The sequence below is a fragment of the Cervus elaphus genome, chromosome 15, assembly GCF_910594005.1.
Source record: "Cervus elaphus chromosome 15, mCerEla1.1, whole genome shotgun sequence".
NCBI classification, from domain to species: domain Eukaryota; kingdom Metazoa; phylum Chordata; class Mammalia; order Artiodactyla; family Cervidae; genus Cervus; species Cervus elaphus.
In genome coordinates, this window is record NC_057829.1 from 27,669,459 (window position 1) to 27,692,772 (window position 23,314).

Sequence of the window (23,314 nt, forward strand, 5' to 3'; positions counted from 1 at the left end):
TCTTAGTTCAAGGGCCTGGCATTCGAGACCTCAGTGACAGGTGCTGGTGGGCTGAAGTCAGAGGAGCAACAGCTTCAGAGACCCTGAACACCACAGGCAAGTTCCATTTTATTAGAACAGGGTTTTGGTTTTGCTTTTTTTTAAAGACTTCTATTGTTATTTCCTTAGGCAAGGGGTGGGTGCTCTATTCCCTTTTTACTCCCCAGGCTTAGAAGAAAATAAGCAGATGTGTTCTAAACCACTCCACATGTAAGTCATCAAAGACAGGCCGCAATGGAATTCTACTGTCGTGAGAACAGCTGCCGTGAGCCCATCAGTCATGCGCTTTGCTTGTGGCAGCTCTAGACTCCGACCAAAAATCCTCAGCGAGCCTGGGAGGGGAGGAGCGGGTGAGAGCTCACCATAACCATGTGTGTTTCAGGTGCTCTTATGGTGACTTCTTAAGTGAGAAGGAACTAAATCCAGAGTTTAGAGTGAAGCTTCTAAAGCAACTTATCCACCATCTAAGTTAAAACGTGGTATACTGAAAAGAAAATAAGATCTGCCTGCAAGACCTGTCCAAATGACCTCAAGCAAACCATAAGCCTTCTGAGTTTGCTTTTCATCTGTAAAGTGAGGATTTTACTGGATTGTTTTGAGAAACAGGATGACAAAACTATGTACTTTCAACTGCCAGCGGACTACTCTCTCAACCATTATTCCTTACCATCATCTCTCTGGCATCCTAATTTATCTACATTATCCCCTACCAGACTGGCTCTGAAATCAGTGAAGGTTCAGATCATGGCTCTATTACTTCCAGTCACATGACTGTCAAAACTTTAGTCTTCCAATCTGCAAAACGGGCCTTTTACAAGTACCTACTTCAAGGGATTTGTAAAAATTAATCTATTTGTAAAACAGTTAGTGCAGTGCTGGCATGCTATGAAAGTCCAATGAGCACCATTACTAATATCACTATCCATAGCAGTAACCAGATCTTTCTCAGATCCACTACCCTGCCCAGAACAAGCATTCCACAAACAGTTGAATCAAGGCTGTTCAATCTGCTTTCTCTACATTTAATCAGGTCATTGAATGGAAGCTCAATGACCCGGAGAGCTGTACCCCAACAACCTCAGAAGACGCTGGTTGCTAAATTAAGACCTAGAAATCACAAGGAGAGTGAAGCACAGGCTATACTGTTAATAAGCCCAGGAGCCGACACTGCCCATCTAGGAACTAAACAAGAAGCCCCGCATGAACAAAAACAAGAGGTGCCCAGCGAGACACCAGTAAGAGCCCCAGCGAAATGCTTTCGGCAATTCATGCAATTGCAGCTACAGGCTGATTGCCCTCCAATCCCAAGTAAGCTGCCACTGTTCAAAATATTTTTGGAACCCATCTTTTTAGAAAGCCCTCTCAAAACCTCTCCTTTTCTGGAAGGGCATGAGGCAATGTGGCACCATGATCACTGCCCTGGTGATCAGGGGTGGACAGACGTGAAGAAACCCCTGCTCTGCTATCTATGATAGCCAAGCCTTAGAAAACTCACTAATGCCACAATTCCCTGCAAAATATGGAAAATAAGAGTGCCCTCTTCTCAGGAATTCCGTGAAGACTGATGAGAAAGCAGAGAAAGCACTGACAGTGCCTAGTACCTAAGAAGCTCAGCTGATTATAAACCAGCTCGTTGTTAATGGTGAACCTGGGGGGACGATGACAAAGGGAGGTGGTCACATTCTCATTTTTACGTTTTGGCATAATTAACCTTTTTTCACGTTACCTTTGAAACCAGAAAAAAACTGTTAAATCTTACAAACTGTTAATAGGGAACAACTATCGCCCAGTGTGGCAAAGACCACAAGCTGCTCCCTGTATCTATTCTCTACCCATTTCAAAGGAACAGAACCTACAAATTCTTAGCTACATATAAGGCTGCCAAAATTAAAAGCCAAATTTCCCAGTTCCCCTTTTAGCAAGATCTGTCCATGAAACCACATTCTGGCTGATGGGGTGGATGTTAGCAGAGGTTACTGAACTTTTAAAGACAAATGTAATGACTGGAACTCTGGCAGCCAGAATGGGCCACAAAGAAAGGGCTATATTTCAAGGATGAAGAACATTAACCTAGAAGAATGTGGGTCTCTGAATTCTTTTGGAAGTAGAAACACTATACCAGTCCTAGACTGCCTGGCTCCTGAACTTACTATGATAGATAAGAACAGTTCAATAATATTTAAGCCATCGTTATTGTAGGTCTCTGCTGCCTGCAGTCAACCGATGGCTAACTTTAGTATCAGCTTAATCATCTACCTCAGTCACCAAAATAGTCTCCAAATGACAGGTCTTTACTTAGGCTTAACTTCATTAAGGATATTTAAAAATCCATGTACACAACATAATTGACAAAGATTTTCAAAAACAACCTCAGAATGAAGGGGATAATTATTCCTAGAATGTGTATTTTATGCCCTATTGGTTACAACAATCAGTCTTATTATTTTAGCCATGTAAAATCTTTTATTTTTAAATATTTCCAGTAACATATGCTAAATACTGTTTGAGTCTGATTATTAAAAAAAAAAAGCGGGGGAGGGTGTTACAGAAAAATGCAAGCAGCCTCCCTGTGTCAATAATCAGAACACTCAGCACACATTCCACAGGGCAGTGGATCTGATGCCTGGGTAATGCACTGCCATGGCAACAAGCAGGTTGCTAGGAAACCAAGAGAGATGAACCCCAGGAGGGGCAGCATCTACCTCAGGTCCCCCGCATTCAGACATTTCTCAGGAGAATTCGTGCACTTAGATTCCCTAAGAGCAAGAAGATAATACAATGCAGTCAACACTGACTACTCGATGAAACAGCTGGTGTCACAAATACCTTCGATGGCAAAACACATTTGTCTCTTCTTTATAGGATCTTGCTTTTGGACAACATTCCAAAGAGCTGAATAAAAACATTGCCCATTTAATCATTCAGAATGGCATTAGCTCAGAGGCAGCCTGCCTTGATCTGGAGGAAGTAAGGTCCAAATATTCCTCTTATCACAAATGAAATCTGTGGCAATAAAGCTTTCAAGCTCCCTAGGCTGACATCCCATTACCTCTGGCCCAGATAAGCTATTATTTGTTACTTAAGACAAAGGTTCTTTCTTCCCTGTTTCTCCTCTCCCTCTGCTGCCGTGTTTCTAAATTTTCCTCATAAGCCAGATCATTCCAGGAAGAAATTAATCCACATGAAGAAAGCAACAGAATGCTCAGGGACACTGCCTTGTGCGGTAACACACACTGAGGGGCAAGGTGATCTTCTTAAGACTGTAAAAGAATGATTCAACTTGGCATAATTAATTTTGAGAAGAGAAATTCCTATCTCCTTCATTCAAGAGCATTCCAGTCATAACACAACACTGTAAATCAACTATACTCCAATAAAAAGATTAAAAAAATTAAAAGAGCACTCTAGTCCAATATAAACTATTAACAAAAGCTCTTCCAACATGTCAACCTATTAGGTTAATGATCAGAGATGAACTTAAATCACCTTTGGTAAGATTATGCCACAGGGCCAGACAGGACTGCCTAACATCCAGTCAGGTGGATGGGTATAGGCAAAGGTCAAAAATGCACATGTGCATGGCCCACCGTACGGCCCAGGAGTCAATTCAGCCAGCAGCCAGTCCAGGCTCTCCCCCCATCCCTGCTAATCAGCTAGGTGGTCTCTGCACCCCTGAAGAAGAAAATATTCTTAAAAAAAAGAAAAAAAGATTTCATGCAAACTCCACTAATAAGGAGTGTTCTGGGCTTATCCCACATTGAATGTTTATTAACTAAAAAGTTTCAGGGACTTCCCTGGTGGTCCAGTGGCTAAGACTTCATGCTACCAATGCAGGGGGCCTGGGCTTGATCCCTGGTCGGGGAACTAGATTCCACACGCTGCAACTGAGTGTTCACATGCCTCCACTAAAGATTCTGTGGGCTGCAACTAAGACCTGGTGCAGCCAAATAAATTAAATTAAATGTAAAATAAAAGTTTCAGACAGGTGTGTGTCTACAAGTGTCACTTACGTAACACTTAAAAAGAATACCACCTTCACTGAAAATGCCGAAATCTAAAATTCAGACCACAGCATGGATGAGGGCAGGATACTAGAATGCCCCCAGCATTCTGATCTGGTTGCTCTCACCTGTGAGGGCTCTTGTGAGGATAAAATCGATTTGAAGCAAAAAAGCTCCTAGAAGAGAGCTGGGCACATAGTGAACTCTGGGGAAGGGTCACCTGCTCTCACACCTGCAGCTCCTGCAAATCAGCTACACCGGTGATTCACACTCCAAGTATGGTCGATGGAACCCTGAGGGTCTCAAAGATTCTTTCAGAGGGTCCATGAGGTCAAAATTCTCGTAATAAGAGTAATATGAAGATGCTAGTTGCCTTTTTCACTCATTCACCCACAAAGGAGCAGTGGAATTTTTCCAGAAATATGTGACATGTGACAGTGCAAAGAATGAATGCAGAAGCAACTGAAAATCCAGCCAGATGTTAAAAAGATTGCAAAAATGTAAGAAGCTGTTCCCTTCCCTAAGCATGTTTATGTTTAGGAAAAAAGCTATTTGTCATTAAAATCACAGTATTTTAACATGTAATGGAGTTATTTTAAGCATTATTTTTAAAATGTTGTCAATTTATAAGATGGTAAATATCAACAGATATAATCCACATTAAGAACAGTTCTTTGGGGGATCTCTCAATGTCTCCTGAATATACAGGGATCCTGAGACCAAAAAGTTGGAGAAGCACTGCGTTAAACATTTATAAACAATCAAGTTCTGGAACCAAAAGGAGGGGAAATAACTTCCAGAAATTATCAGGGCCACCAGGGGTATCTAAGTTGTGTTAGGCTCTTGTGTCCCTACTCCCTACATAAAATCCTCTCCAACAGGCTTGGGGGACGAGGGACAGGCAGTTTCTAAGCTGGACACAAACTATTATTAAAAGCCAACAGTTTACCTGAATCCAAAGTCACTCTTGATGTGGCAACTCCTAAACACAATTTCTCAAAATTAGTTTCAGTTAATAAAAGAAAATGCTTTGTTTAATCGTGACAAAGACTTGGCGCTACCAGCATTTAGGTTTTATGCACAGTGACCCACCAGCACTTACTGAGCGGACATCTGTCTTCTACGCCTCACACCACGGTCCAGCGGTGCTGAGCACCTATTAGGTGCTGAACACTGTTCTACATGCTGCAGATCCAGTAAGTGACCATGACAACAAACAAAAACGCATCACATGATGCCAGGCAGAGCTGGGTGTTATGAAGAAAAATGAAGCCAAGGAAAAGCAAGCCGAGGGCAGGATGGCACAGCCATTTCAGACAGAGCCGTGGACAACAGCTAAGCAGATAGCAACCACAAGATCGTCTAAAAAGGAAGATGTCCCAGACTGGTAGAACACAAACACAAAATTCTGGGCAACAGTAACTCAGCAGCCCTGACCTGACAGGAGAGGAAGAAGAACCCTTCAAAGTATCCAAGGACCAGAAGACGTGACCATGCAGATTAAGCTTCAGGTTTTCCTCCTACATGGCCCTCTGGTGTCAGTGTCTGCACATGTAGGACAGCATCCCAGCATGGCTGTTAAAGGAGTTTTGTTTTGGCTTTTATCTTTTTTTTTTTCCTTTTTCACTGTAATAAGACTGGCCAGAAGAACTTTCTATAACATCTCCTGTCATGTAAAGAATTACCTTTCAAAAGCAATATCTATCCAAATATGACCAGAATTCAATTTTAAAATTTAGAAGTGTCATTAGAATCCATCTCACTTTTTCTGGGACACAGATGTCTATCAACAGGTTTAACTAAATAGAAACATCTATAGAATAAAATACTCTGCAGCACTTTTTTAAACAGCTGGGAAGCAGAAAGTGATTAAGAAGACAGGACAACTGAAGCACAATGTGATACGCTGGATCCACTCTTGGAACAAAAACACGAGCTTAGTGGGAAAATTGGTAAAATCCAAATGAAGTGTGCGGTCTGCGTGCGTGCTCAGCTGTCTCCGACTCTTTGCGACCGCATGGACCGCAGCCCACCAGGCTCCTCTGTCCATGGGATTTTCCAGACAAGAATACTGGAGGGGGCTGCCATTTCCTCCTCCAGGGGCTATTCCTGACCCAGGGACTGAACCCGAGTCTCCGGCATTGGCAGGCAGATTCTTTACCACTGAGGCACCTGGGAAGCCCATGCAGTCTAGTCAACAGGTTAATTTCTTACTTCTAACAACTGTACAGTGCTTACACAAGATGTTAACAGCAGGGCATACAGGGTGAAGGGTATCCAGAAACTCACTGTATTAGCTTTGCAACTTTTCTGTAAATCTAAGATTATTTCAAAATTTTAAAAAATTTTTAGAAAGGTAAGTAGTATAGATCTGTAATTAGCATGAATAACCTCTAAAGATATAACAGAGAAATGCAAATGAAAAACCACCTCATTTTTTTTACTCTTATCATGGCAAAATTTCAAGTTTGACATCAAATGTTAATAATGTAACTAAAAGCTGCATATTCTGTGGGAACAGAAATTCCTAAAATCATTTTAGAAAGTGATTCAGCAATTTCTAATTAAGATGAAAATAGATACTGTCCAAATCTTTACGACCCCATGGACTCTAGCCTGCCAGGCACCTCTGTCCATGAAATTCTCCAGGCAAGAATACTGGAGTGGATTGCCATTCCCTTCTCCAGGGGATCTTACTGACCCAGGCATCCCAGGAGTCCCGTTCGCCTGCACTGCAGGCAGATTCTTTACCATCTGAGCCACCAGGGAAGCCCAGATATACTCTACAACTAAGCAATTCTGTTCCTAGGTATATCCTGTAAGGAAGTGTCTGTTCATGTGCACACCAGTATTTACAGCAGAAAAATAAAACTGGAATAATCTGAATGTCTAGCAACAGAATGGAGAATAAGTATCATATAAATGGAATACTGTACTGAAAATGAATGAAACAGACCTAAATTTTCAAAATGAACCTCACCAGCAAAAAAAAAAAAAAAAAAACCCAAGAATACATATTGTTTATAAAATGTTTAAAATATCCAGAACAATACTACTCAAACCTGCTGAAGATCACACTTACATGCATGAAAGTATAAAGATAGACCAGGAGAGGGATGGTAAACACGAAGCCCAGGAAGGCAGTTATCCATGGAAGGAGGTGGGTTGTTCCGTATCTTAACTAGGGTATTAGAACTGTGGTGTTGGAGAAGACTCTTGAGGGTCCCTTGGACTGCAAGGAGATCAAACCAGTCAATCCCAAAGGAAACCAACCCTGAATATTCATTGGAAGGACTAATGCTGAAGTTGAAGCTCCAGTACTTGGGCCACCTGATGCAAAAAGCTGACTCACTGGAAAGGATCCTGATGCCAGGGGAGATTGAAGACAGGAGGAGAAAGGGATGACAGAGGATGAGATGGTTGGATGGCATCACTGACTCAATGGACACAAGTTTGAGTGAACTCTGGGAGATGGTGAAGGACAGGAGTGCAGAAGTCCACAGGTCACAAACAGTCGGACACAACTTAATGGCTCAACAACAACAAATATACATGGGTCTTCATTATAATTACTCTTCTACTTTTCTGGATGTCTAGGATGCTCCATGATTGAAAAAGTAAAAAAAAAAAAAGATCAAGGAGCAAACAGTCAGTGTAACATGTGTTTGTGTTAAAAAGAAAAATAGAAGGGGAATTATACACACAGTCACCTGTAGGTAACCAGGGAGGTTCCTAAAGAAGCTGGTACCAGACTGCCTCTGGGAAAGGCCCTAGGGTGGGGGTGGGGCTGGGGGGGGGGGGGGGGAAGGTGGTAGGATGAGACAGACTTTTTATTTTACTCTCTGCCCTATTACAATAATGTAACTTGTTTGTGATGTGCAGTTATGACCTAATTAGTTCACCTCCACTGATGGACAGGGAGCCAGACTTGGGGGTGAAAGGTCGCAGAGGGGGTATGGAACAGGCTGCAGGGACCATGGTTAGTGACAATGGGCCTAGAATCTGAGCAGTCAGGTTACCAGGAGCCAACCTGATCTGCTGGGCTGCTCTGTTAAAGATTGATGCATAAACTGAGTCTGGCTGCCAGGCCACCAATGGCTGACTACCTACCCTGGTTTGTTTTCTAACCCAGTAATTATGACCAACATACACATTTACAAGTCAATGTAATTTTGTTTGTTGTTAAATTTACATCTTTTGCAAGGAAAGAAGGCAGGAGACATCACAAAACAAGGGCAGAGAGGGCTCGCTGTGCAGGCAGAACAAGGACATTACCAAACACGCACTGCTTCTATACATGGTGTAACAACAAACCTCACAGTGCTTCAAGCCTGTGCCCTGTCATTCAGTAAGCTATTAAAGCATCACTACAACCCAGTTAGATAGGAATGACTATCAATCCTACTTTACAGATGAGGAAGCAGTTTAAGAAAACTGCCCAGGGTCATAGAGTCAGCGGTGTGATTAGTTAAAACTTCAATTCCACAGTATCATCTCACTCCCATATTAAAGAATTACAAATTCCACAAGAAAACATGAAATTTGGACAGATTATTCTTCAGTGCATAGGCCATTACCCAAGGTCACAATTCAGGGGTTGTTTTCTGGAACTTCAAGAAACAGAAGGAATGAGTGCTATCGCGAACAGTCAAATTCTTCAGTATTTACCATCAGTTTTTAAATGATTTTAAAAAAACAAGGCAAGAAAAATCCAGACCCTCCTTCCAGGAGGAAGACCCAAATCACGGGTCAGGACCAAGGCTTGGGTTTAGAATGCCCATGCTGGAAGACTGCCTCCAGAAGCCGCAGCGCACACCAGCCCAACGTGGCAAGGTCTTGGGCTGGAGAACGTCCCCTGCCGGACTAGGTGCTTTCCCCAGCCAGCAGTTCCCTGTTGGCCCTTCCTCTTCCCAATCCAGTCAGCCACAGCCAGGCCATTCCACGCTTTCACATCTCAAGAAAATGCAGGAGCAAGTTTCCCTTCCTCATTTAGAAAAACTCAAGACCACCTGATCCAATACACTTTAGCTATTATAGGTGGTACTGGATACACCTTGTCAAAGGCAATTAAAAAAAGCACTTACCAAATCCTTGGTTGGCTAATACAAATAAGCCCTTCACAAATTATATTCATATTACTATGAATGTTGATTTTGACTAAAAATTCATAAGCAAGGAAACTGTCCAAATTCCTGACAGGTGAGAACTGGAATTGGCTTCCCTGGTGGCTCAGATGGTAAAGAATCTGCCTACAATGCAGGAGACCCAGGTTCAATCCCTGGGCCAGGAAGATCCCCTGGAGAAGAGAATAGCTACCCAATCCAGTATTCTTGCCTGGAGAATCCCATAGGCAGAAGAAACTGGCAGCGAGGTCCCAAAGAGTTGGACACAACTGAGCGACTAACACTTTCACTTTCTGACAAGAAGAAAACTGAAACTGGTGATATTCAGCAGGCATGCCATAATCATGTCTTGCATCTTAATAAGTGGATTCCCAGGTGGCTCAGTGGTAATCTGTCTGCTAAAATGCAGGAGATGCAAATTCAATCCCTGGGTTGGGAAGATCCCCTGGAGGAGGAAACGGCAACCCACTCCAGTATCCATGCTGGGAAAATCCCACGGTCAGAGGAGCCTGGTGGGCTATAGAATGTGGGGTCACAAAGAGTCAGATTTGACTGAGCATGCACGCACACAACATCTTAATAAAAATAAGCTGTCACGGGACTTCCCTGGTGGTCCAGTGATTTAAGAATCCACCTCCCAATGCAGGGGACATGGGTTCGATCCCTGGTGGGGAAACTAAGCCCAAGAGCCACAGCTACTGAGCCCTCCCACACCTAAAGCCCATGCTCCACCACAGTGAGAAGCCCCCACACTGCAACTAGAGAAAAGTGAGTACATCAACGATGGCCCAGCAAAGCCAAAAATAAAGAAAAAAAATTTTAGAGCAGCTATCAAATGAATATAAGTTTGTACATAATACATTCTAGCATCCCTAGAGAGCTACCTGCCTCAGTGCTGAGCAAACTGTTCAGCTGGCTAGCCTCTACACAAGTGACAGTAACAGGCAACGAAGCGTCAGGGAATATGTACCACCTCCCAGACACCAAGCCACAGGTCTTATACTTTTCACCTCATTAACACTGGGTCTGCCTTTCTCCACTAGAAGAACCACCCAACAGCATGTCCTCACTATATGATCTCATGTATAAAAAGCTCAAAAGCAGCAGTTGGGTTTTTTACATCGACAGTGCTAGAAGCTAACCAAGCGGTTTCCTTTGGGACAAGTTAGAGAGAGATGGGGAGGCACAGGTGTTTCTGGAGTGGGCTTGTTCACGTGCAGTAATACCTCAATTTGCACACTTAAAATGCGCATGTTTTCTGTGTGTAAATTACAGCCCAATAAATTTGTAAAGAATTAAGCAGTTCATGTTGATGGAAGGACAAAGAGCAAGCACCGTCCTGAGTCCTGGGTTCTGATTCTGACTTCCCCAGTAAATGGCCTACAATTTGGGGGAGTCTTTTCTGGGGGCCTCAGTATCTTCATTCCTGAGAAGTCAGAGGAGGTATTCTCCATTTCTCTCAGTATACCATCACTGCCATTTCTTTTCCAGGTGGAGAAAAAGGACAGGCAATAGGATGATTGGAAAAGTAACTCAAAAGCAAACGTCTCTACCACCAGGACATCATTGAAACACAAAGCAGAAAGCCTCTGCAGATCCAGGATGACACACTCCCAGGGAGCAGATGATGGCTGCCGTCACCAGGCATCTTTGTTAACAAGCTCAACATCAATCCTAAACACTTTTTATCTTTTCAAAAACCTACACTGAGGCCAGAACTGTCAAAGCAAGCAGGCATTCACACATTGTGTTCAGAGCATGAACCAGTGAACCAGTGAAGTTGCTCAGTCGTGTCCGACTCTTTGCGACCCCATGGACTGTAGCCTACCAGGTTCCTCCATCCATGGAATTTTCTAGGCAAGACTACTGGAGGGGGTTGCCATTTCCTTCTCCAGTTCAGAGCATGACCTTGACGTAATCCTGAAGGCTGGGCAGCAAGGTTAGAGCACATTATTACACACTCCTATTGCCCAAGTGCTTTGGGAAGAAGGTGTCTAGGTTAACTGTCTGGTTAGCCACACTCCCGTGTATATTGTACCAGAGGAGAACTTTACATTTCCTCTTTGTGCGGTGTGATTCAGAACCCCTAAGGGTCTCGTGAGGAGTGACTCACTGCCAGTAAGAAAAATTGGATACTGAAAAACAAAATAATTGTTCTCAATCAGTATATTTACAGACTAGCATTCGTATATCATACAGACCATGAAATAACAAGCAGTACCAACCCCAGCAAGAAAGTTTCTTCAGTGATTATAAACCGACATCTTTATAAACTGATTGCCTTTCATAATCCACAGGTAAAATAAGGTTAGGAGCTTGGTTTAAGGTTTCAGCTCCTGGAAGTTGCTGAAAGCTAACATGAGGAAAAACACCTTAAATCTATGTCACCTATAAATAACTTATTTCTTTGATTTTTCCATCAACTGTCATCCATTTTGTTACGGTTTAATTAAAATCTGCATTGCTGCATGAGTTAAAATGGAAGCGAGCCCTTAAATTACAGCTCACCCAAAACAGAAACTGAGAATGGCTGTAAAGATCTGATTTATTTCCCTCAGAGGGCTATTATCTGAAAACACCCAGATTTGTGAAAACACCTCTCTGTATTTAAATTAAAGTCTGGCTCTATTTATCTCACTCCCTGCCCTTTACCATGATGATTTAAATGAGAGTAAGATTGAAGACAAAAGCTGAAAGGGTGTGGGGAGGGCATAGGGCCCTTTCTAATTCCAGGAAGGCAGTGCAGCTAGTTCTCAAGTTCCGCCCTGTAGAGATTTTAACATCCATTAACACTACTTCAGGACAATTAGTGGGTGTAGGAATACTGCCGAGTAGCACCAACTTCTCAGGTACCTACATTTTCACCAAAATAAAGGCCATTGCCAAAGCCGGCCAGTGGCCATGCAAGATGAAAGGAGGGCTCCATAGCAAACAACAAAAACCTCATATCATCTTCGAGGTGTAGGATGAAGAGTAAACAATGTATGTAAAGGTAAGCATCAACACAGAAGATACATAATACTTCTGTGCTTCCTGCAACTTCAATACTTTTAAAAACTGGGGCAAGTGAGGCCAAGGGCCGAAGTCTGTCCAGAAGTAGAGACTGCAGTCCATCTTGATTACGTGCGCCCAGCAGAAGCAGAACACAGCTGCTGGAGCGGTCACCCTACAAGCCTACCCCAAGAGCAGGACGGAGAGTTTAAGGGAAGGCCCCGGTAAGTCCCAGCCACGCCCACTCAAGCCCTGAGGGAGACGCTACTTCCCCTGCCCCACCCGCCGGACCCCAGACCCTTGGCAACCAGGTTTCCAACGGCCTCCCGCAGCCCCTCCGCCGCCCAGCAGCTACCAGGCGCTGCGCACGCGCCTGCGCAGTGCGCGCCCCTCGCCAATCCCTACGGAGCGCGGAGGGGCGAGGCCCGGTACAGCCCGATCCAGGAGGAGCCGGCCGCGTTCTGCCGGGAACCCCTACCCCAGGCTGGGGGAGTGGGGCTCTCAGGGCTTACCCGCGCCGAGGAGGCTGGCCAGGACGAAGAACGAGTACATGGCGCCACCGGACTCCGCAGTCTGCAATGCAGAGCGTCAGCTGATTCTCGGCGAATATAAACCTGCTCCGCCCCAGCGTCGCCCACTGCGCAAGCGCAAGATCAGTCCCCGCCAGGCGGGTCCGAATTCCGCCCGCAGCCTGACTCAGCGCCACAGAGGGCGCCTGCGCGGAGGGGAGGCGGGGCGGGGCGGGGCGGGGCGGGGCGGGGCGGGGCGGGGCGGGGCGGGGCGAAGGAGGGAGGGGTCATCAGAAAAGAATACATAATTGAAGACGTTAGGGATTATTTATATAAAATATCTTTCAAGCCTCACCTTTTTTCTATGACGTACCGTTTTCTGTTATTAGGGCCATTTTTCAGCCGAGAATCTTAAAGTTCATCTGCTTTTTCTAAGCTCTCACAGTCAGAATTCAAACTCACCACCCAAAGACCCAAAGCTGTCTCCTAAATTGACATTCGTGGTATTTAAGTGGCTGGGTTAGTGCGTAGCTTCATTCTGGTTCCTGATTTTCCCTCTTCACATCTCACATCCACCATCCCTTCTCCCCACGACTCGCAGACCGGTTTTTCCAATATTAGATATGTAGGGTTTCATGGCAGGTCTCAGATGTGCCACTTTGGCATGTGAGTCTTTCACCCATCCAACGTGTTAGTTTAAGAAATGCCATAGAGTGGTTTTGTATTTCATTTTTCCCCTTTTAGGCCTTAAAGTATCTTTGACTAGCAACTGTCATCATGTCAACAAAGTGAAACATGGTTGGCTGAATGAGAATTGATATTGGGTGGAAGATCCCCTGGAGAAGGGCATGACAACTGGCTCCAGTATTCTCGCCTGGAGAATTCCATGGACAGAGGAGCCTGGTGGGCTACAGTCCATGGGGCAGCAAAGAGTCGGACTGGACTGAAGCGATTTAGCACACGCACATACAATGGGTAATAAGGGGCTTCCCAGGTGGCGCGGTGGTAAAGAATCTGCCTGCCAATGCAGGAGATGCAAGAGATGCAGGTTCTATCCCTGGGTTGGGAAGATGCCCTGGAGTAGGAAGTGGCAACCGACTCCAGTAGTCTTGCCAGGAGAATCCCATGGACAGAGGAGCCTGGCAGGCTACAGTCCATGAGGTCGCAAAGAGTCAGACACAGCTGAGCACACACACACTTGTCTTTCACATTAAAGGCAATGGAGACCCTGAGGACTTAAGAGAAATTACTGCTTCTCCCTTAACTACATAGAAGAATTTAAATTGGGAATTTAAAAAATAAAATAAATTAGGAATTTTTCCCAGAAAGACAGTTATTACCAGGGACACATTTTATCTACGTGACCTCCATGTATATGGCAGGGCAGACCCCTAATTACCAAAAGATCTTCTCTTATCTGCCTATGGGTGACCCTCCTGTCCTTGGAAGCCCCAGATCCCTATTCTATTCCTTATCTCAAGATGGGGTATATATCTCATTTTACCTCTCTGTCTCTGACATGCTCATGTTTGTGGAATTCCTGAACATATGAAATTAAATTTTACTGTTAATCTGCCTTACATCATTTTAATTATCTGACCAATCAAAAAGAACCAAAGAAGGGAAGGGAAAATTTCCCCTTCCCAACAAACACACTCCATCCCAAGGCCCTACTAAGGTCTGTCCGGGAGTTGGAGGAAGTGGAGGAAAGGGACTGAGGAGCAAGATGGGGGACAATAGGAAGTGCATAAGTCATTGGAGAAGGAAACAAGAAGTGAAGCGCGAATTGAGAACCAGGCTAAAAATCAGCCTGTTGGAGAAGGAAGCAACCCCCCCACCCCCCGCCCCATCTAGAGCTCGATTGTCATCTTACTCCGGAATGAGAAAGGCCTCAGTGGCCCACAAAACCACTCGCCTTCTACCTATGCTTGACCCTCTGGTTCTGAGCACAGAGATGATGACCCTCACTCACCATCTCCCACAGGAGAAGTACCTAAAAATTCAAAGGAAGGGAAGGAAATCTCAGCCTAATTTCAGGGCAGACTCTTAAAGTTCATTTAGTCTCATTCCATCATTGTACCAAATGAGAAATTCAGACCTGGGATGGGAAGGGCATTTATCCAAGGTTACACTTGACCAGGGAGGGGCAGACCCAGGGTCCCATCCATCTGTGGCAATCTTAGGAACAGGCCACAGACAGAGGTCTTGGCGCCTTTGGCCCACCACCTCCGTCTCACCTCCTCCACCACCACCCCCACACTGCGGCTCCTACTTCCCACTGGGGAGCAGAATGGGGAAGTGTGCACTGCAGTGGGTGATGTGAAAGAGCTGAGTAAAGTCGGGACGAGATTTGGTCTAAACTGGATGCCTCATTGACTGGTCTCAGCGGCAAGATGGAGGCTGCATGGCCACCCCCACCCACAGGCTTCCTAAGTCCAGGCACAGCATGGGGCACATGACCCCAACAGCCAGATAAGGGCAAGGGACGTGGGGTCCCAGGACAGAGCCTGGCCCCCGGCTCCTCATCGGTGAAGGAGGCAAAGCATCCCATGCAGAGGTTACAAGACCCCAAGCCAAAAGGAAACCTGGAGACCTACGGGTCACAGGCTCTCACTTTGCTGGGGTTACTGCGCTCACAGAGCTACTTATTGACACAGCCTGAACCAACCATGATTCTTTTTTAATACCCCACCTCCCACATAACCACAGGGATATGTCAGTGTTTTTGCAATGAACTTTTCATGCCTTTTATTTGCACACCTGGAACACAAGAGTAATATGTTCCTTAATCTACCCTCTTCCCTGTAAGGACAGAATTTTAATAAAGAATATAAAAGCAGTAAGTGGGTTATGATCATTTTTTACCAAGTCAGTAGATGCTTAAATCCTCTTAAAATACCTTCTTAACCATCTGTGTGTAGACAACAAGAGCTTTGAAGCTATTTGGACCCTTTGACCCTATAATACCATTCCTAGCTTTGTACCCCCCTCAAAGAAATAATCCAGAGCTAAGAAGTATTTTATCCAAAGTGTTCACAGAAGGGCCCTTTGTAACAGTGGAAACTGGAAAGATTTCAAATGCTGAAAGATGATGGGCTAGCTAAGGAAATAGGCCTGGACAAAACAATGTTACTTGAAGCAGCTTTGGAGCGTGAGGCAGAAGCAGCAGCATGCCCTTCTCTTTCAGAAGTGGCAGGATTTTCAGGAGAGGAACAGAGAATCAGAGGTGGAAAGAGTCTTGACTTTCGGTTGTACCCATCACTCCATTATTTCACTCATTGCCAAGTCCATGTTTTATTTTATACTTTAAAAAAAAATGGGAAAAATTTTAAAAGGTAAAATAAAAATCCCCTTCTTTACCTCCCTACTATGAGCTCAAGTTTTCAGGAACTGTAACAATATTTTTCCTCAGAAATGTGAGCCACACCGGAGATCCTGGTGGGGTTCTTGACGGCTTTCCAGCTCTGGATCCCAGTTCCTCATGAGGCCCCACTTCTAGGGCCCGAGATCTGTGAAACTTCTCCGTCTGGCCCTGGATGGCATCCATCTGTCACGGCTTCTACAATGGAAAGAGCTCTTGGCCAAAACAGCTGATAGAACAGAGGCATCCACTGGGAAGGCCCAGCTCAGCTGTCTGGCACCAAAGCTCCACCCTGGCTCCTCCTCATCCTGGAAGCACCCCTAACTCCCCTCAGCCAATTTCTAGCCTCTGATGTCTTTTCCTCTCTTCCCACCAATCCTGGACTGCTGGAGAAATCAACTGTGTCAGCTAGGCTCACAAATTCCTCTGTGCTATTAATACTTGGCACCTTTTTGGCCCTTCCAAGTGACCGAGTCTGCAACTGTCTTCTAATGTCCTTCACCTCTTTTTCCCTTGATCTTGATAATTAGTAATCAAACTCCCTACTTCTGGCTGCACATGTGGCCACCCAGAAAAAAGACATTTCATAACCTCCCTTGCAGCCAAAGGACTTCATTTTGGCCAATGAAATAAAAGAACATGTGCCAAATTTGTGACTTTTAAGGTCCTGTTCTTAAAAGGAAGAGAAACAGCCAATGCAAATATTTGACAAATCTGAGTGACTAAAACTTTCACTTTCACTGCTAGGACACTGACCATTTTGTTGGGGAAATGTCTTAGAAGATCCCAGCTGAGCCAAGGTGTTGTCCTGAAGGGGTAGGTGGTCCCAGAGGATGAGTAAGCAGAGGAATGAGCATCAGGGAGTCAGCAGTTATTTACCAGCTGGTACAGAAGTCGGTGAGAGTTGGACCGTGAAAAAAGGCCGAGCGCCGAAGAATTGATGCTTTCTAATTGCGGTGCTGGGGAACTCTTGAGAGTCCCTTGGACAGCAAGGAGATCAAACCCGTCAATCCTAACGGAAATCAACCCTGAATGTTCATTGGAAGGACTGATGCTGAAGCTCCAATATTTTGGCCACCTGATATGAAGAGCCAACTCACTGGAAAAGACCCTGATGCTGGGAAAGATTGACAATAAAAGGAGAAGGGAGCAGCAAAGGATGAGATGGTTAGACAGCATCAATGGACATGAACTCAATGGACATGAATTTGAGCAAACTCTGGGAGGTAGTGAAGGACAGGGAAGTCTGGCATGCTGCTATCCGTGGGGTTGCAGAGTCAGACACGACTTAGCAACTGAACAACATCAACGAAACAGAAGTGTTTTGGGCTTCCCTAGGACTCAGTGGTAAAGAATCCACCTACCAATGCAGGAGATGGGTCTGATCCTTGGGTTGGGAGGATCCCCTGGAGAAGGAAATGGCAACCCACTCTGGTATTTTTGCCTGGGAAATCACATGGACAGAGGAGCCTGGTGGGCTACAGTCCACGGGGTCACAAAAGAGTCTGACATGACTTAGTGACTAAATAACAACAGAAGTATTTCAGTAATTTTACTCCTAAACAATGCTGCTGATTTGGACCAGCTAAATGTCAGCTGTGGCTGCAAATTCCTTTCTTATGTTGGATTGCAGACATAATGGCAGGAGCTCAAGCATCCATTCTGGGCCATGAATGGCCCAGCTATGCCTTGCTATGGATGACAAAGCAACGAGAACCTGAATCCCTGATAATTATATTTGTTCTATATTATCCACCTCCACTATTTACTATCCCCCACTATCTACCACCTCCACTAAAGTACTTACTTTACTTACTTTACTACTTATGTAAACACATCCATATCTCATTTAAGGTTTCATTATCTCAAGTTTTCATTACCTTCAGATCTTTTCAACAATACTCAAGTTCCAACCGCATCTTTGTCTCCTTCATGCTCAATTCCTATTTTACCTCTTTCCTTCCATCTCTGAAAAGGAAATGCCTTTTCTTCTTTTCGTAAGGCCAGATTGTAGCTGCTAAACCATCCTGTGCTTTCGCTGATCAGCTCCTATGACTGATTCTGTGAGGACAGAATTGATACCCTGTCCATTCTTTTCTATATTTAATATATTTTTTTCCTTTTTAAAAACTAGAGTCTAGTTGATTTACAATATTGCATTCGTTTTAGGTGCGTTCATTCTCTTCGTTTGTTCCTCATACTTTACCAGTTGTCAAATATTTTTATTATTCATACCTCGAGCACTTTGCTCCATCAACTGTCCTTTTGTTTTTCATATCTTCAGTCTTCCCCCTCACCACTGGCTCTTCTCCCTCAGATTATAAATATACACCAGGCTCTCCTAGCCTAAAAGAAATATCACCCCTGCCTTTCACTTCAGCTACTTTCTCGTACCTTCCCTTCACTTCCTTGCTCCTTGAAACAGTCACCTACATTGTTTACTACTGTCCCTCCAGACTATCCATAACCCTGCCCACTGCTCCACGGAGTGGCTTTTTGAAAGTAAAGAGTAAATCTCTACTTGGAAAGTCCAACAGCACCTTCTCATTCCCTTTAGCCTCTGACCCTGATGGCCTGTTCCTCTTTCCTACAGCTCTCCCAACTTGGCATCTGTAACACCACAGCTCTCTGCGGAACGATGGACATCCAGCACACACGTCCCCATGCCTGCTTCCTCACCCATGATAGACATCACTAGAAGAACTTGACTTTGAAGCCTCTTCAACTCAGTATGCCAGCTGTTAGGACCAGCTGATCAAAGTTGGATCTTGAACTGACACATACTTGCCATCTTTCACATCTCTGAGAAACATGCTCTGAGACTGAAATGTGTGGGCAGGAGTTTTCAGCACATGCTCACAGAATCAGCCCTGTGAGGCAGTGAGGGCAGCAAGACAGGGCAGAGGGGGAAACTATATTCCAGTGAAGTTGCCACTGAGGCCTCTGCCCACCCTCGTGTTGTAGGGATGGCCCTGCAGAATTGTCCTCAATTGAGGCAAGAGGAATAGCCCTTGCACCTCAGCATAACAGTGTCCCAGGGGAGAGGCAGAACTTTGGCCCAGGGGCTCCCTTTGGCTGAGGGCAATTCCTGAACAGGGGCACCATCAGTATGGGCTTCCCTTGTGTCTCAACTGGTAAAGAATCCACCTGCAATGCAGGACACCTGGGCTGGGAAGATCCCCTGGAAAAGGAAAGGCTACCCACTCCAGTGTTCTGGCCTGGGGGGTTGCAAAGAGTTGGACACGACTGAGCATCTCTCACTTCATCCGTCAGCATGGACTGAATGTTTGTATCCTGCTCCAAAATTCACACATTGAAGCTTAATCCCCACGCAGTGACTGTATTTGGAGATGGGGCCCCTAAGGAAGTAATGAAGGTTCAATGAGGTCATAAGGGTGGGCCTCTGATCTCACAGGATTAGCATCCTTATCAGAAGAGACACCAGAGATCTTGCTCCCCCCTACACCCCAACCCCCAACCCCAACTGCACACAGTTAGGAAAGGCCATATGAGCACATACCAAGAAGGCAGTCATCTGCAAGCCAGAAAGAGAGTCTTCACCAGAAACCAAATCAGCAGAAACCTTGATCTTAGACTTCTGGCCTCCAGAACTGTGAGAAAATAAATGTCTGTTGTTTAAGCCCCCTGCTCTGTGGTATTTCACTGTGGCAGCCCAAGCTGATGAGGCCAAGTGCGCAGATGTGAGTCCTTAGCAGGCTGCCCTCCACCAGCAGGGAAAAGAGTTCTGTTAATAAGTAAAATTCAATTGAGTAGATTTTTAAGATTTTATTGGCTTTATTCAACAATTCATGAATTGTTGCAGCATCCAATCTGGCAGATAAGAAGGAGCTTGGAGGAGCTGTACAAAATGAAACACTTTTAATGGACAGAAGGGAGTAGGAACAAAGAAGCTATACTAGGTCAAATTTTACTAGGTCAAGACAAGCAGCTTGGCTATGGCAAGGTCACTTTCCTTAGGGGATGTCAGGGATCTCTCAGCCAGATCACCTGACCTAATGCTGATTGCTCACTAGGTGATTCCCGAATGACTGGTTAAAGATTCCATTTCTGGAAAATCCAACGCTGTAATTACGTCTCAGTTTGGAGCCACCGGGCTTAACATAAGTGACTCCATTTGGGGCCTTGGTCCTGACGGGAGATCTAGCGGTGCACAGTATCACTCTCACCACCCCTGCTCTAAGCTGTCCTCCTCCTTCTCTGACATTTCTTCTCAGAACACAAGCCTTGGCCCTAACCCAACTCTGCAATCTGCTCCCTTGAAGTCCCAGCCTTGCCCCTCCCTCCCATGGTCTCAGCAACTCTGCCCCACACCCCCGAGGGTTACCTGAACAACATGTGTGGTTTCACATCTTTGTGCCCAGTAATACCTACTTCCTCACCTCAAATTCCCTTTTCTACTTCTTTCCCTGGGGAACTTTTATTTAACCTTCAAAACTCAGTTAAAATGATACTCTTGGAGGAAAGCCTTTTCTGTGCTGTAGGAGACCGTTAAGGTTCCCTCCCACCCCTTCTGTACGTGATTCACTTCTCAAGGAGCTGTCTTGTTATTTTCAGCAGTACTTTTACTGAGCACCTAATACACACTAGAGGCTGTGGACGCTGAGCTGGAAGACACAAGCTGAATGGAAAAGCCACACTTGGGGTCTGATGTCATCTCATGCTCTCCAGGGAGCCAGAGCGCCCCACTGGGTGCACGGCTCTCTCAAGGTTCCTGGTGCGCAGGTCCCATTTGGCACCTTGGGGCTCTGCCACCTACTGGGCTGGAGATGAGCCAAGTCCCAGGCAGCCAGTCTGCTCTGGAGGCTGGCCACCCCCAGGATGCGGCCTGGCCCCAGAGCTCTGCTCCCAGGTGTAGTCACAGTGGACCGTGCCTGGCTGAGCCAGTTGGGTGCTCTGTGGGGAGCTGGCCTTGGGGCTGCTAAGAGCTCGCACTGGTGAGTCAGCTGCAGGCATCAGAGCCCATGGGAGACAGCTGAGTCACCGAGATAAAAGTCTGCCAGCCCAAGAGGTTGGAACCCTTTTGAGAATCTGCTGAAAGCTGGGAGCACTCTGCAAAAAAAAAAATGCTCAGACACACCATTTGGCACTGGTTTCAGGAGACTCTCAGACCTCCACTGTCCATCTGTGAATGTCAGAATGAGAACTATAGTAAACCCAAAGAGGGAAGTGACAGAACAAGTCACAAGGCCAGTAGGGAACAGAGCTGGGACCAGATCGTTCCAGTCCTCCTGGTTTAACACTTTAATCTCAGTTCCAAGCACCTGCCTTTCACCTCCTGGTAAGTGTCCCAGTTCCCTCCAGCCTCAGGCATCATTCTCTTCCTCTGACTTCTAGAATACCCTCAAGTCCTTGCTCAAGGTCAATTTTGTAGGGTGAACAAAAACAAAGATAGGATTAGACTGAAGAGTTAGTTCCTGAGCCTGAAAGGAAAGCAAGAACTGTTCAATAATCAAATTGAATACATTAGCATATCTTTAACAAGTGAAGCTTCCTAATGAACTTGGATTTTAGAGGAGGCAGGAGAGAAGAATCAAAAAGGCAATCTGGCATTATCCCACAGCAACCAGAACCACAACTGGCATTAATTGACTATCTGTTACATGTGAGGCTCCCTCCTGATTGCTCTACATGCATGGGCTCAAATCTTTAAATCAAGGATCATGCCCATTTTACAGACAGAGAAACTGAGTCTCAGGAGGCTGACTTACCTAGGATATCCCTGATCCTGGCAAAACCAGGATTCAAGCCCAAGACACTCTGTGGCCGAGGCTGATGCCACACAGCCTCCACTGAGAATGCCCCGGGACTTCCTGGTGGTCCAGTGACTAAGACTCCATGCTCCCAATGCAGGGTCCCCAGGTTGAATCCCTGATCAGGGAACTAGATCCCGCAGGCCGTAAGTAAAGAACCAGTGTGCCACGACCAAGATTGGCAGAGCCAAAGAAATATTTTTTAAAAAGAAAGAGAATGCCCAGAATTGCCCAGGAGTGACAGAGCTGGGACACTCGTCCTAATACTCAAGACACAGGGGCCAGCAGCACCGGATGCCGTCAGAAACCACCTTTCCCTGTTCAGGTTCTATGTGCCCAGAACAGACTCTGAGACTTGTCTGACCAGCCTGATCATAGTGGGGAGACTGCTGCTTGCCTGGGCAGATAATGCCGTTCAGGAGACAGGGCTATTTCTTGAGTAAAGACTGCTCATCTGGCTTTCATATTGAACTTGCCAGTTGGTGTTTGAGCCTCATTAACTCTGGGCTCTGAAGACATTAAAGTTCTCACTGGGCCAGGTGGATTAAGATCCTTGGACCACAGTCATTTCATCACAGTTGTTACATCCTATGAAATCAGCTGAAGAAAGGGGAGCCCACGGAAGGGACCACTGTAATCCTGGGAGGCATATGGCTGTTTCGAGTTCAGATTTGCCCATTCAGCCACGAATTCAACTAATGTGTAGTCCTGGCCAGCAGTGGGCACCTCATGGCGGAGATGTCTTCCTGTCCTCAGGAGGTGGCAGTCCTGGTGGGATGCAGATGGATAAATGAACACCCGCCCTGTCTGAGAGGAGACAATTTCTGAGCAACACTTCTCCCCTCTCTCCATGGAGGATTAGGAAGGTATGCCCCTCGTGACCCAGATCCTTTGCCCAGGAGACCCGTGCAGCGCCTGACTCCTTTGTGGGCTCCTCTGGGGTACAGCAAGGTCAGTTCTGAGAAAGTTCACGTGTGTATCGGGACTCACAAAATGGGGACTGCCCTCGCCAAGTCACAAATGTACACTGAGGTCAGCCCTACTTAATTTACTGATGGGAAACCCCCAGCTAGGAAACTTGCCATACATTATCACAACCCTCTGACCGGCAGCTTAGCCAGCTCACTGGACCCTAGAAAACAGAACCAATCAACTTTAGCCAATCCTGTTCTGTTTCCAAACTGCCTCTTCTAATGCTCTAAAAATGTGCTCCTGCCTCAAACTCCTCAGCAACAGCGTGCCCCTGCTTGTGGGGTACTGTGTCCCCCTAAGCTGTGGGCTGTTCCTCCCTTGAATAAAGGCCCTCAAACATGACTAAATTGTTTTAGGTTTATCATTTGACAGTTCTCAACAGACCCCCTGATCTTAGCCCTTAAGTGGCCTCCAGTCCTTCCCTGGAGCTGGGAGCATCAGCCATGAAGAGGGTAGGCTTGCCCTTCAAAAACCCTGTCACACAAAACTAGAGAATCAGTAAAAAGATTAAGTGGTGGCCAGGGGTGGGGAAAGTGGGAGGGATGTG

The 23,314-nt window shown here is 45.6% G+C and overlaps 1 protein-coding gene across 3 annotated transcripts in view; it reads right to left on the reverse strand.

Moving 5' to 3' along the window:
- LOC122708918 (prosaposin) overlaps positions 1 to 12,824 on the reverse strand; it is a 33,529-nt gene extending 20,705 nt beyond the window's left edge. For all 3 annotated transcript variants that reach the window (XM_043925749.1, XM_043925748.1, XM_043925747.1), the window contains exon 1: positions 12,667 to 12,824. In XM_043925749.1, the coding sequence (XP_043781684.1) occupies positions 12,667 to 12,706 (40 nt within the window). In that variant the 5' untranslated portion in view covers positions 12,707 to 12,824. The remainder of the gene's footprint in view (positions 1 to 12,666) is intronic.
- Between the last annotated feature and the right edge of the window lie 10,490 nt (positions 12,825 to 23,314).